The sequence below is a fragment of the Oratosquilla oratoria genome, chromosome 23 (assembly GCF_046742065.1).
Source record: "Oratosquilla oratoria isolate Oo_2021 chromosome 23, ASM4674206v1, whole genome shotgun sequence".
NCBI lineage: Eukaryota > Metazoa > Arthropoda > Malacostraca > Stomatopoda > Squillidae > Oratosquilla > Oratosquilla oratoria.
In genome coordinates, this window is record NC_134799.1 from 38,310,252 (window position 1) to 38,324,927 (window position 14,676).

The window sequence follows — 14,676 nt, forward strand, 5'->3', positions numbered from 1 at the left end:
GCAGTTGCTGTTGCTGTTGCCGCTGCTGCAGCAGTTTTTGTTGAAGCTGTTGTTGCTGTTGCTGAAGGTACTGCTGCTGTTGTTGTAATTGTTGCTGCTGCAGTTGCTGCTGTAGTTGTTGGTGCTGCATTTGCTGTTGCAGTTGCTGTTGCAATTGTTGGCGCTGCACTTGCTGACGAGATTGATATACCAACTGTTGCCGCTGCTGTTGCTGCGTCGTTCCGTAGATGGAGTCTGCACCTGTAGAGGTCGTGGACACACTTGTTGCAGCTGGTGTTGCGGCTGCCGCTGTGGATTGACGTCCCTGCTGCTGCTGCTGCTGCTGCTGCTGCTGTTGCTGCTGTTCCTGCTGAGCTTCCAGACGCTTCTGTGCTTTGGTTTGCAACTGCTGCTGCTGTTGCTGCAACTGTTGCTGAAGTTGTTGGTTGAGCTGTTGTTGGAGCTGCTGCTGCTGCTGGCTCGCAGCGCGCTTGGTGGCGGGGCTGAGTGTCTTTGCTTGCTGCTGCAACTGCTCCGCGGCCGAGGGAGTTGTTGACAACGACGATGAGGTCGACGCCGGTTTAGTACTTGCAAGGGCAGCTCCGGAAGAGGTGGAAGAAGAGGATGAAAAGGAGGTGGCTGAGGAAAGCACTGACATAAGCGAAGAGGGCTGTGAGGTGGGCGGGGTCGGGCGGGTGTAGGTAGGCGCGTAAGAAACGACGGCGCTGGCGGTGGTTGAAGGCTGCGGTTGTGGCTGCTGGCCGGGAAGCGGCGGCAGAGGTTGACTTTGGATGGAGGAACTAGTGGAGGAGGAGGGAGTACTGGAAGAGCTGGAGGATGAGGACATAGTAACGGAAGTAGTCGTGGTAGGGGAGGAACCTGCGGCTGCAATGGCCGAGATTGGAGTAGGTCTTAATATATGTGGCGCCATGATATGCTGATGAGGGATATCGGAAGGTTTAGGGGCAGTGGCTGGCTTGGTGTAGGCCCCCGCCTCGAAGGTCGTAGAGGTGGAAGTAGCAACTCCGCCGACAGTAGCGACCTTACGACGGGGCAGGCTATCTGAGGTGTAGACCACTTTGCCCTCTGCGTCAAGTACGACTCGTGCGCCCTGCGCTTTCGTCTTCTTGCGCTCTAGGGAATTTGTGGGCGTGATGACGAGGCCCTGCTTGGTAGCTGGGGGCACGGCACTAAGTGGCTGTTGACTCGAAGAGCTCGCAGCCGACGCGGATATCTCTTTAAAGGACGAAAGGCCCTGATAGCTGGCTGCACTCGTGGAAGAGAACGCGGAGGAAGAGGCAGAGGAAGAGGAGGAAGTGGAGGAAGCTCCTATGTGATTGGTACCTTTGTGCGCTTCGTCCTGAGAGTCGGCAGGCGTGGCAGTGTGACTCCTTTGGAGGGAGCTATAATGTTGTTGCTGCTGAAGTTTCTGCTGCTGCTGCAGGAGCTGCTGCTTTTGCTGTTGGAATTGGAGCCCAAGCTGGGCGGCTGCGGCAGACACGGCGGGGTTCTGCAGACGGCCGTGCAGAAGAGCGGCTTTGGGCACTACGGCCGGAGGGGTGGCGGTGGCATGGGGGGAGGCGGGGCTACTGCTGTCCCAAGCGAGCATCGACGCGGAAGCACCAACGCGCGCCACGGGAGGAGTAGCTGTTGCTCCACCTCGAGGTGCGTTTGTACTGTGGAAAGAGAAAGAAGAGCTCACTCTTGGACTTGAGGAGGCCTGAGCCTCGAAGGAGGAGGAGGAGGAGGCCTCATCCATGTGCGAGCCTGAATTTTCCCTGGAGAGCGGGAATCCGGCAACACTGCTGGCGGCTGATCGGACGCTCTCATCGTCGCTCTGAGGCGGCGTGATGACGCACATGGAAGGGATACGGCTCGTGTCGATAGTCGTCTTCACACGAAAAGTTTCCTGTCGCTCCGGCGCCTCGAAATCCGATTCTGACAGTTCGAGTTCGGGAGACATTAGGTCCTCTCTGTCTTCCTCTCGTTCTTCTCCCTCCTCTTCCTCCACACGCCGAGGGCTCGTGGGTTCTGCCGGTGAGCTCGAGGTCTCCCGTCCGCTGTCACCGTCCTGACTACCACCACCACTGCCGCCCTTGCACTCGGCCGTGACGGTGCTGGTGGTGACGGTGGTAGCTGCCACTGGGATGAGGGTGTCACCTTCTACTCCACTGGCCACGTCCTCCCGGGAGGATGTGGTGGAGCCGTTGACGTGGATGACGGTAATGATGCTCTCTCGATTTTCCTTCTTCCGCTCGAGCGAGCTAACCCGCTGGGGAGGCTTTGGCGGCGTCTTTTTCTCGGGGTTCCGCATGACGACGGTGCCGATACTGTTGCTGCTACTGTTGGTTGTGCTAGTGCTGCCTTTGCCGTAGAGGTCGTACTCGTTCTCAGACACCTGCGGCAGGCAAAGGGGGACCAACTGAAGTGAGGGTGAACTTGACTGTGATTAGGGGGTTTGTAGAATTTATGTCATGTATCGGGAGGAGGATGGAGCATCGGTTCACAGGGGCAGAGGGATGGTGGCTGAAGTCTGGCTGGCTATAGATAGCAAGAGGGGTTTGGCTGACCGCACAAAGGGAGGAATGACGACAAAACACAGAAACAAAACTTGTATGGATAAAGGTGGTTGAGAAAGCAATATTGTTGACCCTTTACTGCCTACAGGTTACTCTAAGTTAAATAAAATAATCTGATGTTAGCCAAATTAAAATTCGCTTTGTTAGCCAGTAAAGGGTTAAATGGGGGTATTTCTTTAAACCTTTTAATACTTAGGGATTCCCATAAGAATTCACCCGAATAAAGTCTTTAAAGGTGCCAAATCTGGCCTTTTACGTAGTAAAGGGTTAATCACGGGTCCCTTAAAAAGGATTCTAACATTAAAAGACCGTTGACTATTTACTAGGGTATGCAAGGAAATCGGAATACAGCAAGACTGCAATACATAGGATAAACGAGATCCTGAAACACAAAGCTGTAGATGGATTAGGGTCCTGAAAAAACTGATTAAGTTGATCATGGTCATTACGTTTTAAAATGCTGTATTATATTACTTAACCATTAGGAAATATATGTATTACTAAGGTGTTACTGAATCACAGTCATGGATCAATTGATATGGGAGAGTGATTCCCGAAATTAAGGACAGGGATGGCGGCATCCTGAAATAAAGATGCAGAGTAATTAAAGTCTTAGTGAAAATGGAATCCTGATGAACACTTAGTCATATTGGTCATGCCCCACTAAGCATTAGTGCACTTTGTTCTTATTATTACGGTTATTATTTAGTCATTTTTCTATTAATTTATCTTACTTATTTACCTATTCATTTGTTTTTGTCAATACACGTAACCATAGTTACCTTCAGATTGTGAGGGCTACATAGAAATATACATAACAATAAACTAAAGAACGGGTTGCCAGAATTTGCTGTCCACAAGAATGAATAAAAGTCACTAAGAACCGAGATATGACCAATACGCCTAAATGTACATGTCCCCTATAGAAGGGTCTGGGATCTAATTAAATGGCCTTCTGGAATTATAACACTAAATTACAAGGGTTTTATATAGGTTAAGGATTTATCTGAGGTGCCTTGATGGATTTATGACCAGTAAAAAATAGTTAGAATAAATTAAAGTCATGATGCATAGGAAGTATTCTTATCCACAAAAACAAACAAAAGTCACTAAGAACAGAGATATGATCAATATGGATAAATGTAAAGGTCTTCTATAGAAGGGTTCAGGAGCTAATTAAGTGGCCTTTAGGAATCATAACCATAAATTCCAAGGGTTTTATCTGAGTTAAAGACTTATCTAAGATGCCTTGATGGATTTATGACCCGGGAAATAAAAGTCAAATTGAGTGAAAGTCATTATGATAGTAAGGCTTTTGCGTTGGAGAAGGGAGAAGAACGGCACAGAAACCCCTCTGCAGGCAACACATACATGTTGCTCTTACTAGAAGAGTGTTCTGCACAAAACCCACAGAGGAAAAGTTTCGAAGAAAGGATCTCTTCTTTTCGTACAAAGATCTAGGAATCCTCACCAGAGGTTTTCTTCCTTCAGAAACCACAGGGAAATTGCTAATTACAGAAGGGAAACATTCTAAATGGCAATGGTTCTCCTCGAAGGTAGCCCTTATGTAAAACACATGGAAATAGAAAGCTCCTTACAAAGAGATACATTATCAGAACTCCCAGTAATGGTTTTCATCTATGGAATCCTTACTGCAAAAATTACAGGGATCCCTTCTGCAGAAACCACAGGGAAATAGTTCCTAATAAAGGGGTGTCTTCTGCAGGAGTCACAGTAATATTTCTCGCTGATTGGTTTCCTTCTGCAGATACTAAAGGAAAATAGCTCCTTACAAAAGTGTGTCTCCTGCAAGAGTCATAGAAGTGGTTCTTGCTGAAGAGGTATCCTCTACAAAAACCTCAGGGGATTGAATGGCTGCTTACAAAAGAATACTTTCTGTAGGAGTCAAATAGTAATTTTTGCTGAAGGGGTCCCTTCTACAAAAACCACAAATGAATGACTTTACGAAGTAGTATCTTATGTAGGACTCATAGTAGTGGTTCTCATCTGGGTGTATTCCTTCTACAGAAATCACGGGTAAATGGCTCATTACAAAGATGTACCTGCTGCAGGAGCACAGAAAAAGAAGGGTAGGGAGGCTATGGAGGAGAAGGAATGGCTTTTAAAATGGGATGAATGTTGAATTGGAGACTTAAAAAACATAGAAAATAAGAAAAAAATAAGCGGCCTCCTATCCATAAGCAAGAGTTCTGATGGGACAGGAACCTGTGGGATTATAGAGGACAGGGGGCCAGCGTCCTCGAGAAAAAGGCCCTGAGGAATTACATGTATGAGGAACCTGAAAACACTTATTACATTGTTTAAGATACATTTATATATTATAAATTCTAAAGGTTTGTGATCTGGATAAAAGGACAGAGCAGAAGAGGGGCCCCTCGAAATGTCTTTTGCAGAAGGGGCCTGTTTCAGCTGGACAAAATGACACCATTATTAATACAATCATGACAAATGAGAACATGAGAGTAGGAGGAGACTTAAGAGAAAGATTGTTCCCTCCAAGCCTCATTAATGCATATATACATGTATATGTATATGTAAATGTATATGTATATGCATCTGTATACTCATACCGTCGATGTAACAGGCCAGATGATTTGGATCAGAGGTCATGTGTAGGATCAGGAGGAAGATAATTGCTGACCATAAATCTCACCACCAAATGGTGAGATAATGTCCAGAGACCATTTGCCCTAGGGATGTTAGCATTAAGGCATTCTTCAAAGAGGACAGATTCAACAAGCTTCATCCTGAAACCACATCTAGATTTGAACATTGGTGTGGCCTTTCTCATGCCAATCCGGCGGTTATGTTGAATAACAAGATGGAAAACAGCCGAGCTTTCATGTGCATATTTAATGGATCACTTGTGTTCGACTAATCTGGTATCCAAGTCTCTCCCAGTTTGGCCTAGTTACACCAAATCACAATCTCGGTAGGGTGAACTGTAAACTCCAGGAGAGTTGGCCCCCTTTAATATTTGATGAACGTTCACTGTGTTGGGATAGTGGTAGGCAAATGTGAGACGTTCTTTAGAAATTAAGTTGACAGAAAAACTGATGGCATTACTATAAGGAATTTTTATGACGTCTTTCTAACTGGGATGCTCAGTAGTGGGGGCTGGAGTTTTAAAATGGCTGGCTTTCGATTTGCTGGGGGCTCGATCCAGGAACCAGGGCTGGTAGGCCAACTTCATTAATTGGGATTTAATAAAGTCGATCTCCTGGACCAGGAACTGGGGACGGCATATCCTAAAAGATCCTCAGGAAAAGACCAGAGGCAACACTTCTCTTGCCTTTATCTGGATGGTTACTAAAAAATGAAGGTAGCTCCCTGAGTAGATGGGCTTTATAAAGACCGTAAAAAGTAAGCTACTGTCAATCCTTTTGATTAGAATATTCAAGAATGGAATACAGTGACCTTCCCTCCATTCTGTTTTAAATATGTTAAGGGGCAATTGGCTCAAAATATAATGGAGAGCCTCAAACGTTTGGAGATTCTCCTGGTCAGCAATTATCTTCCTCCTGATCCCACATCTTCTGGCCTGTCACGTCGGCTGGTGACAGACAGGTATATATCATCCCAACAACTTTACCTATCTTTTACTTTCCTGGAGAGTGCTGCAATTGGCAGCCGAAACGAAGTTATCTTTCTTAAAAGTTTCTTTCACTCCGACAGTGGGTTTTCTGTGTGATTTACAAATGTGCTAACACACACACACACACACACACACACACACATATATATATATGCACAAGTATCACAAATCACATGTGACTACACCGATATGCTGAATACCACAGGGAAAAGAAAAATTCTTGGAATCCGAGCGCTTTCGTGATATTTGTTCACATCTTCAAGGATTACAATATTGTAATCCTTGAAGATGTGAACAAATATCACGAAAGCGCTCGGATTCCAAGAATGTTTCTTTTCCCTGTGGTATTCAGCACATATATATATATATATATATATATATATATATATATATATATATATATATATATGTATATGTTTGTTTGTGTGTATACCTTTGCTCGTAGTGACCAGTCTTTGTATCTCCCAACATCTAGTTTGTTCTTAAATTCTTGTATGGTGTTTGCAGACTCTACTGTTTCGTCCAATTTGTTCCAGAAATCCACCACTCTGTGTGGATTTTTTTTTCAGATTTCTTTTATAACTATCCTTTTTGAATTTCTTTTCATGTCCCCTTGTTTTTCTTCTATCCCACGTTAATAAGTCTTCTATGTCAAGGATTTCCACGCCTCTCAAGATTCTGTAAATGGCCAATAGAGCCTCTTTCTCTTCTTTGTTCCAGGGTTGGTAGTTCCAGTTTAGACAATATTTGTTTGTGCGTCAATTTTGAAAGTGTTGGGGCTATCTTTGTTGTTGCTCTTTGGATTATTTTTATTTTCCTCATATTCTTTTTTGTACTGGGTGTCCATAGTGTCCATTACCTCAGCCAAATAATTAAAAGCCACCTTTATTGATCTTAGTAAATTGTAGGTTTCTCCAACTATTTTATTTATATGCTTGTCAGGGGACATGTCTATGGTGATAATTACTCCTAAGTCCTTTTCAGAATTTACTTTCTTTGTTTCTTTTTTCGTCAATTTTATAATGTCCTGATATTCTATTCTTGCTTTTCCCAAATTCAATTATACTGCATTTCTTGATGTTGAATTCTATTTCCCATCTCTTGCTCCACTCTGAGACTTTGTTCAGATCACTCTGTAACGACTCACAGTCTTTTTCGGAGCTTATTTTCTTTAATAACTTTGCGTCATCTGCAAAGTTCATGTAACATTCAATACTTTCTTCCATGTCATTCACATATATAGCAAACATTATCAGAGCTAGCACTGACCCCTGTGGGACGCCACTACTCATTTCTTCCTACTTTGAATATTTGTCTCTGAGCACTACTCTCATTTTTTCTTCCCTGTAGGAAATTCTCCATCCAATTCAATAGTTTTTCATGCATGGCTCCTATTGTTTCCAGTTTATTTAGCAATTTTCTGTGTGGTACCTTATCAAATGTTTTTTGTAAGTCCAGGAAGGGAGAGTCTGCCCAGCCGTCCCTTTCTTACAATATATCTTGCAATCTTGAACAGAAACAGATCAAATCAGTGGTACATGATCTTTCCTGTCTGAATCCAAATTGCTTCAGGTTCAGTATATTGTTCTCCTCCAGATATTTTGTCCATCTATCCTTGATGACTCTCACAAATTTTAACTATTGTATTGTTACAGACACCAGTCTATAATTTGTTGGGTCTTCCTTATTTTCCCGCTTATATATTGGCACTATATTGGCATTTTTCCAGTCTCTTGGTAATTTTCCTTCTTTGAATGAGCATTCAACTATTTTTTATATTTTAACTATGGTACTTATTACAGACACCAGTCTATAATTGGCACTATATTGGCATTTTTCCAGTCTCCTGGTAATTTTCCTTCTTTGAGTGAGCATTCAACTATTTTGTATATTTTTCCTATTAGTTCATCTATACATTCTTTTAGTATCCAGTTTGCAACTCCATCCGGGCTTTATCTTTTTGTCTTTTGCCTCACTACACTTTTTATTGTAACAGGATTTTATGTATACCCTTTCATGTTTTTGTCTAGGTACATATTTGTCTACTTCATTATAGATTTCCTTCCAAATTGCCCATTTCTCTTCCACCTTCATTTCTCCATTATCATTTTTTCCCAATTTACTTCGTGAAAGAATGTTCTAAGTTTCCTAAAATCTCTTTTGCTATACATCAGTCTTCGTTTTCTGTGTTTTTCATTTATTTCTATAGTTGTTTCTTCATTTAATTCTAGTTCTAGTAATATGTAATCACTTTTTCCAATTGGCATCTTGTATTCAATTTTATCCACAATTTCGGGCTCTGATATGAATATCAAATCAAATCTCGACGGTTCATCATCATTTGTATATCTGGTATTTTCCTTGACCCATTGTGTCAATGTGTAATCAATGGTCACTTCCAGTAACATGTTTCCCCAATGATCTTCACCTTTCACAGTCATTTCTTCCCAACATATTTCTTTCGAGTTAAAATCACTCTTAATTACCAGATTTCCTTCTTTATTTATTGTTTCCTTTAGTCTTTTTCTTATGTCTTCCAGCATTTTGGAGCGTTCACTTTCATTCCATGCGTGAGTTTTAGGCAGGACATAAATCACAGCATACTTTCTATTTTTCATATTTCTCTCCTCAACTTTTATCATAATCAATTCCACATTGTTCTCTCCTTCTGTGATTTTTGCCGCATTTAGGTTTTCCTTGGTTAACAACATGACTCCTCCTCCCTGCTTTCATTCTCTATTTCTGATCCAACAATTGTATAAGCCTTGGCCTATACTATTTGGTGGTAATGATCCTTTCAATTTCGTCTCTACTATCCCCATTATATCTGGTTTTTCTTGTTATAGGTAATCATTTAGTTCATCTATTCCTGATATCAATCCATCTATGCTGGTATATATTACCTTTATTTTTTCCTTTTCTGCCTTTTCTTCTTGCTCCTGCATTTCCTTTTCCCTTATGTACCATTTCCTCAGTCTCAAGTCCATCACTCTCCAAAAAAAAAAAAAAAATCCTTCCTTTCATTCTCTGTTCTTTTTTCCTTTTTTCTTTGCTTCCTCTTTTAATGTTTTTTCTTTCTTTCTTTTTTCTCATCACTCAGTTCCTTTTTTATCCATAATTTTTTGTAGTTATTACTTTTTGCTAGTCTTCCTGCGTTTGTTAATATTTCTTCCACTATCCTCTGCGAATTTAGTTTTACTTTGAGAGGTCTATTCTTCTCTTCAGAATATTTTCCCATTCTGTATATTTCCTCTATTTCCTTTTCAAATCCTTGTCCCTCCTGTATTTCTTTTAGTATTTCCCTCACTATATTCTTCTCTTTTTCCCTTTGGAACCTGATTAGTCCATGTTTTTCTTTTATACCATAAATTACAATACATCTTTTCTTGTCTATTGTGTCTCTTACCCAATCTCCTTTTTCCTTTATTACTTCTATCACAGTGCCCTTTGTACTTTCATTCATTTGTTCTTTGACTATTTCTTTAATCTTTTTTTCTTTGTCTTCTTTCATTTCATTTTTAATTTCCATCATGTTTTTTTTTTTTTTTTTTACCAACTTCGCCTGCCTCTATTAATATCTTCTCATTAACTTCCCTCATCAGAGTTTCATTTTTATTTGTGTCATCATTTTTCATCTTTTCATTATCATTTTTTACTATATCTAGTTCCTTTTTCATTTCTTCTATTTCCCTAATTAATACTGCATTTTCCTTTCTCAATTCACTCACTTCTTTGTATAATTGGTTATGTTCCCTTTTTCATTCAACAATTTCCCTTTTCATTACAAATATTTCTTGATTTATTGATATGTTTTTGAAGTCCATACCTCTTTCTGTTTTGCCAATTGTATTTACCTAGTTGTAGTATACTGGAAAGGAGCAACGCTCATTGGATCCCGTCTCCTACTCTCAAATTTTGGTTTTAATCCAATCTATATTCTTGTTTTTTCCACAACCGCCTTCACCTCTTCATCCCATTATTTATTGCTTTTCCTTATGTTCCCTCTCATCCTCCTAATCCCACATACTGTCTCTGCACATCTTACTATTTCCTCTTTGAAACATGTTCAATCTTCCTTTACACCTTTTTTTCTTTTATCCTTCACTACCAACCATACTTTTCTCACATTTTGGTATTCCTTTTCTTTTCCTTTCTGATTTAATTTGCTCACCTTCAACACTTCTCTCTCTTCTCCCTTCTCTTCCCCATCCCCTTTACCTCAATTTTCATTTTCCCATATACTACATAGTTATCTGACAACTCACTACTCTCTCCTTAATTACTGTTTATCTAGGTACAGAATTCTTCCAATCCTCCTCTTAGGTACCACTATATATTTCATTAATACCCTCTTGACTACCCTCCAACATATAATCCTTTTCCCTTTATACAGTACATATCTCTCTTCTTTAATATTGCGTTTGTATCATCAACTCCATTTTTATAAACACATTTTTGAACATCTCTCCACAACAGTTCTTCACTGACACCCCGTATCCCCCTACTACTTCAGCTATCAACTCATCTACTTTAGCATTGAGATAACAGGACTGCATTTATAGCACCCCCCCAAAAGTATTTACTTTTCTCACTGCCAGGACCATATGTGCTTACAAAAGCGAATGTCCCCCATCCCAACTTCATATTCACCCATAATATACTCAAGGACACATGCCTCCACTCCACCAAGCTCTTAGCTATCTCATCACTTACAAGCAGTGCTACTGCCTTCCTAGCTCACACCCCCTACATCACTCTAGACACTCTACTCATCAACCTCACAAGTTCCAACTCACCTTCCCCTTTGAATTTAATTTCACTCAACATGATCACATCCATCTCTTTTCTTGCTAACATATTATCATTTCAGCCCTCTCATTTGTACTATATACATGTACATTTAATGACCTTGTTACTATGGTTCTGGTTGAAGTCCTCCCCGAAATCCTGTTGTGCCTTGAATTTTCATATGAGGAAAATAAGGAGTGGGAAATCCCTAATAATCCCCACTCCATTCCACTTAGTCTTCCTTTACGACACGACATACACAAGAACACGACAGAAGCATTCTTTATCCCACCACCACAAAGAATCAGGAAGAGGTTGTCATAGAAGTGATAAAAAAAATCAAGGGGACAGGATAAAGGAAAGACAGCAATAGTACAAAAGTAACATTATTCCTTTATGAGTAGATATTTCAAACTCTAGTATGGACGGAAATAATAATAAAGAGAGAAAGATAGAGATAAAGATAGAGAGACACCCCACTTCTTCTCTTCTCCACTTCAATACCTCTAACAACCTCCTTAATAAAAGGTCCTTATGGACCAATTCTTTTGCTTTCCCCATTCGTGCCATTTCAGCCCTCTCAATATCTCTAAATGTAGATTCCTTTCAACTAAGTCTTCCCCGTACCTACTAAGGCTTCACCATGCCTCTCCTTTGACAGCTGTGATTTTCCTTATACAGTTATTTTTGGTGCTACCAACCAATTTCATTCAACCTAAAGAAACTAAGGTGTTTAAAGGTTAAACTTCCAATCCAACGCCCCTTTTCACATCAACACAAGCTCTTTTTTACACCTCCTTTGCCATCTCTTCTCCAAAAATATCTGAGCTTCACCATCAAATTAACTTTATTTCAAGCCACCTACTTCCATTTTCCATCAGTCCCACGCGTTTTACATAATTCAGTACCCATTCTACAGCCTGTGCATTTCCACTTCCAACTCATTCGCCCTTACACTCTTTGAATCCACTGCACACCACTTCAGAAAGTCCCCCCTTTATCAGCTCCCTCTCACCAGAGACTTCAAGCTTACCACTACGCGGTTGCTGCTGTTATCCTCAAAAACCCTTATGCCGCTGTCGACGTGGAAGGAGGTGTAGTAGCCTTCGGTGTCGCAAGAGTATGCCGAACTCGCGTCGTCGTCCAGGAAAGGGATGTCCTGGATATCTTGCGTGGGCGTGAGCGTTCCTGCCGGAGGAAAAAAAAAAGTAGATAGGTCAAAACTGCCGAGGGTGGAAGAGAAACAGAATTCCCAGCAATCAGTGGCTCTGGGATTCGAACGAAGAAATCAAGAAGATACGGAGGAGGAAGAATAAGAGGATGGGGTGAGAAGAAAAGGAGTTACATGTAGTTACATGGAAAAACGAACAGCAACAGACTTGTTGATTCTTACGTGGTTGTTCAGTACCTACCTTAATTAAATACTACAGTATATATATATGTGTATATATATATATATATATATATATATATATGTATGTATGTATATATGTATATATATATATATATCATATATATATATATATATATATATATATATATATAATATATATAAATATATATATATATATATATATATATATGAGTGGGAAGGGTGATGAGGTAAACGCCAAAAATCTGTAGTAGTTTTATTACTAATGTTTCGTCCTTAAAGGACTTCCTCTGAAGAAGTCCTTTAAGGACAAAATGTTAGTACCGTATTTTCCGGCGTATAGTGCGCGACTTTTTTCCGTTGGAAGGGCCTAAAAATGGGGGGTGCGCGTTATCCGGTGGTGCGCATTATCTACGGCCTACGATAAAAATTCTGCGGCTGCGTGAGTCATATACCGGTACATGTAGTTCCGACTTTTTCTTAGTTGTGTCCTGATTGATGCCTAAACTGACAATTAATTTAGTGACAAATCAACAAATTTTCCAGCGGTGGCTCTAGCCAATGAAAAATACTTCTCCATGTAACCTCGTTCACATGATATAAATACCGAGGTAAAACTGCGTTATAGACAAGTGTGATCGGGCATGCGCGTTATACGTCGGTGCGCGCTATCTGTGTACTGAGATAACGAAGTGCATGGGTGCGCATTATAACCCGATGCGCATTTTTAGCCGGAAAATACGGTAATAAAACTCCTACGGTTTTTTGGCATTTACCTCATCACTCTTCCCACTCATTCTGTCATACATATTTCAACACACACACACACACACACACTTTTGTCGGATGGACGACGAGGATTAGTGTTCTGAAGAAAAAGTGAAATTTTCGTGGACCTCAACGCAAAGGAAGTACCTAATGTATTTACAGGGAAGGGGATAACTCGTGGTGTCGTGGGAAAGTGAGGAAAAAGGAGAAGGGGAGGGATTACTGAGGGAAATGGAAGGAAATGAGGAAGGGGAGGACTTGGTCCAAGAGGCCAGACGTCTTGTAAACAAACGAAGGACCGATGATTCTGGTGATGGGATTAACAAAATTGTAAAGATTAGAAATATAGATAAGAGCAGCACAATGGAAGGTGAGGATAATAATTTCCAGGGATTTAATGAGGGTGGGGGGGATACCAACCTCCCCCGATTGACAAGACTAGAGGAGAAACTTGATAAGATGATCGAACATTGGGAAGACAGGTTCGGTAACGTAACCAACATTGCGCAGAGAGTTGAAAAGTTGGAAGAACTAGAGAAGGCGAACAAAAATTTAACTAATGAAATAGAAGAATTAAAAAGACAGTTAAAAGAAGTAAAAGAGGAGAATGAAGAATTAAAGAGGAATAATAAAGACAATAAAGAGGCCATAGCAAAAGAAGCACAGGGTTGGAAAAAAAATCCAGGAAAACAGTAAAGTTGCATTTACTGACATAATTAAACAACAAATGAAAGAACAAACTGAAGATACAATTATCAAAGTGATGAGACAGAAGGAGAATATAGTAAGAGACTTAGCAGATAAAAAGAAATGTATAATTATATTAGGAATGGAAGAGAAACATAACCTAGATAGAACTTCAAGAATCAGTGAGGAAAAAGAAAAAGTAAGCAGTTTACTAGAATTAGTTCAGGAAGATGAACCTGAAATAATTAAACAAATTGAAGAGATGTATAGGCTCGGAAAATATAGTACAGATAAGACCAGACCAATTCAGATTAAATTCAGGTCACAAACAACAGCAGAGAATATCTTAGCAAAAACAGGGAAGCTAGCAGCAAGTGAACAATATAAAAAGGTATGGATAAAAAGAGAAATGAATAAAGAGGAAAGAGGGGAAGAAAAAATGAAAAGGAAAGAAGCTAAAGAAAAAAACAAGACCAGAACGGAGTCAGAAAAAGAAGAATTCTAATGGAGAGTAGTGAATATGAAATTGAGGAAATGGACCATAACAAAGAGAAACAAAAAAGAAACAGAGAATACAATGGAAATAACAGAAAGTTAAGAGTGTCCTACACAAATATAGATGGATTAATAACAGGACTGAATGAAATGAACGAGTATCTGAAGGAAAAAGAACCAGACATAATGGGAATTGTTGAGACAAAATTAAAAGGTCCACTATCACCCAACAGTGTAGGACACAATGCATATAATTATTGGATTAGAAACAGAGAGATAAAACAAGGGGGTAGAGTTATGTTCCTGACTAAGAAGAATATAAACATGAAGAGTGTCACATATGGAGAGAATAGAGTAGAGATGATTATGATAGAAGTAGAAGACAGAGATAA

At 40.4% G+C, this 14,676-nt stretch overlaps 1 protein-coding gene across 2 annotated transcripts in view; it reads right to left on the reverse strand.

The window, feature by feature from the left end:
• LOC143038078 (uncharacterized) overlaps positions 1-14,676 on the reverse strand; it is a 620,937-nt gene that overhangs the window by 48,871 nt on the left and 557,390 nt on the right. For both annotated transcript variants that reach the window (XM_076207001.1, XM_076207000.1), the window contains exons 11-12: positions 11,996-12,150; positions 1-2,377 (exon numbers count right to left, since the gene is read on the reverse strand). The exon at positions 1-2,377 is cut by the window's left edge and continues 681 nt beyond it. In XM_076207001.1, the coding sequence (XP_076063116.1) occupies positions 1-2,377; positions 11,996-12,150 (2,532 nt within the window). The remainder of the gene's footprint in view (positions 2,378-11,995; positions 12,151-14,676) is intronic.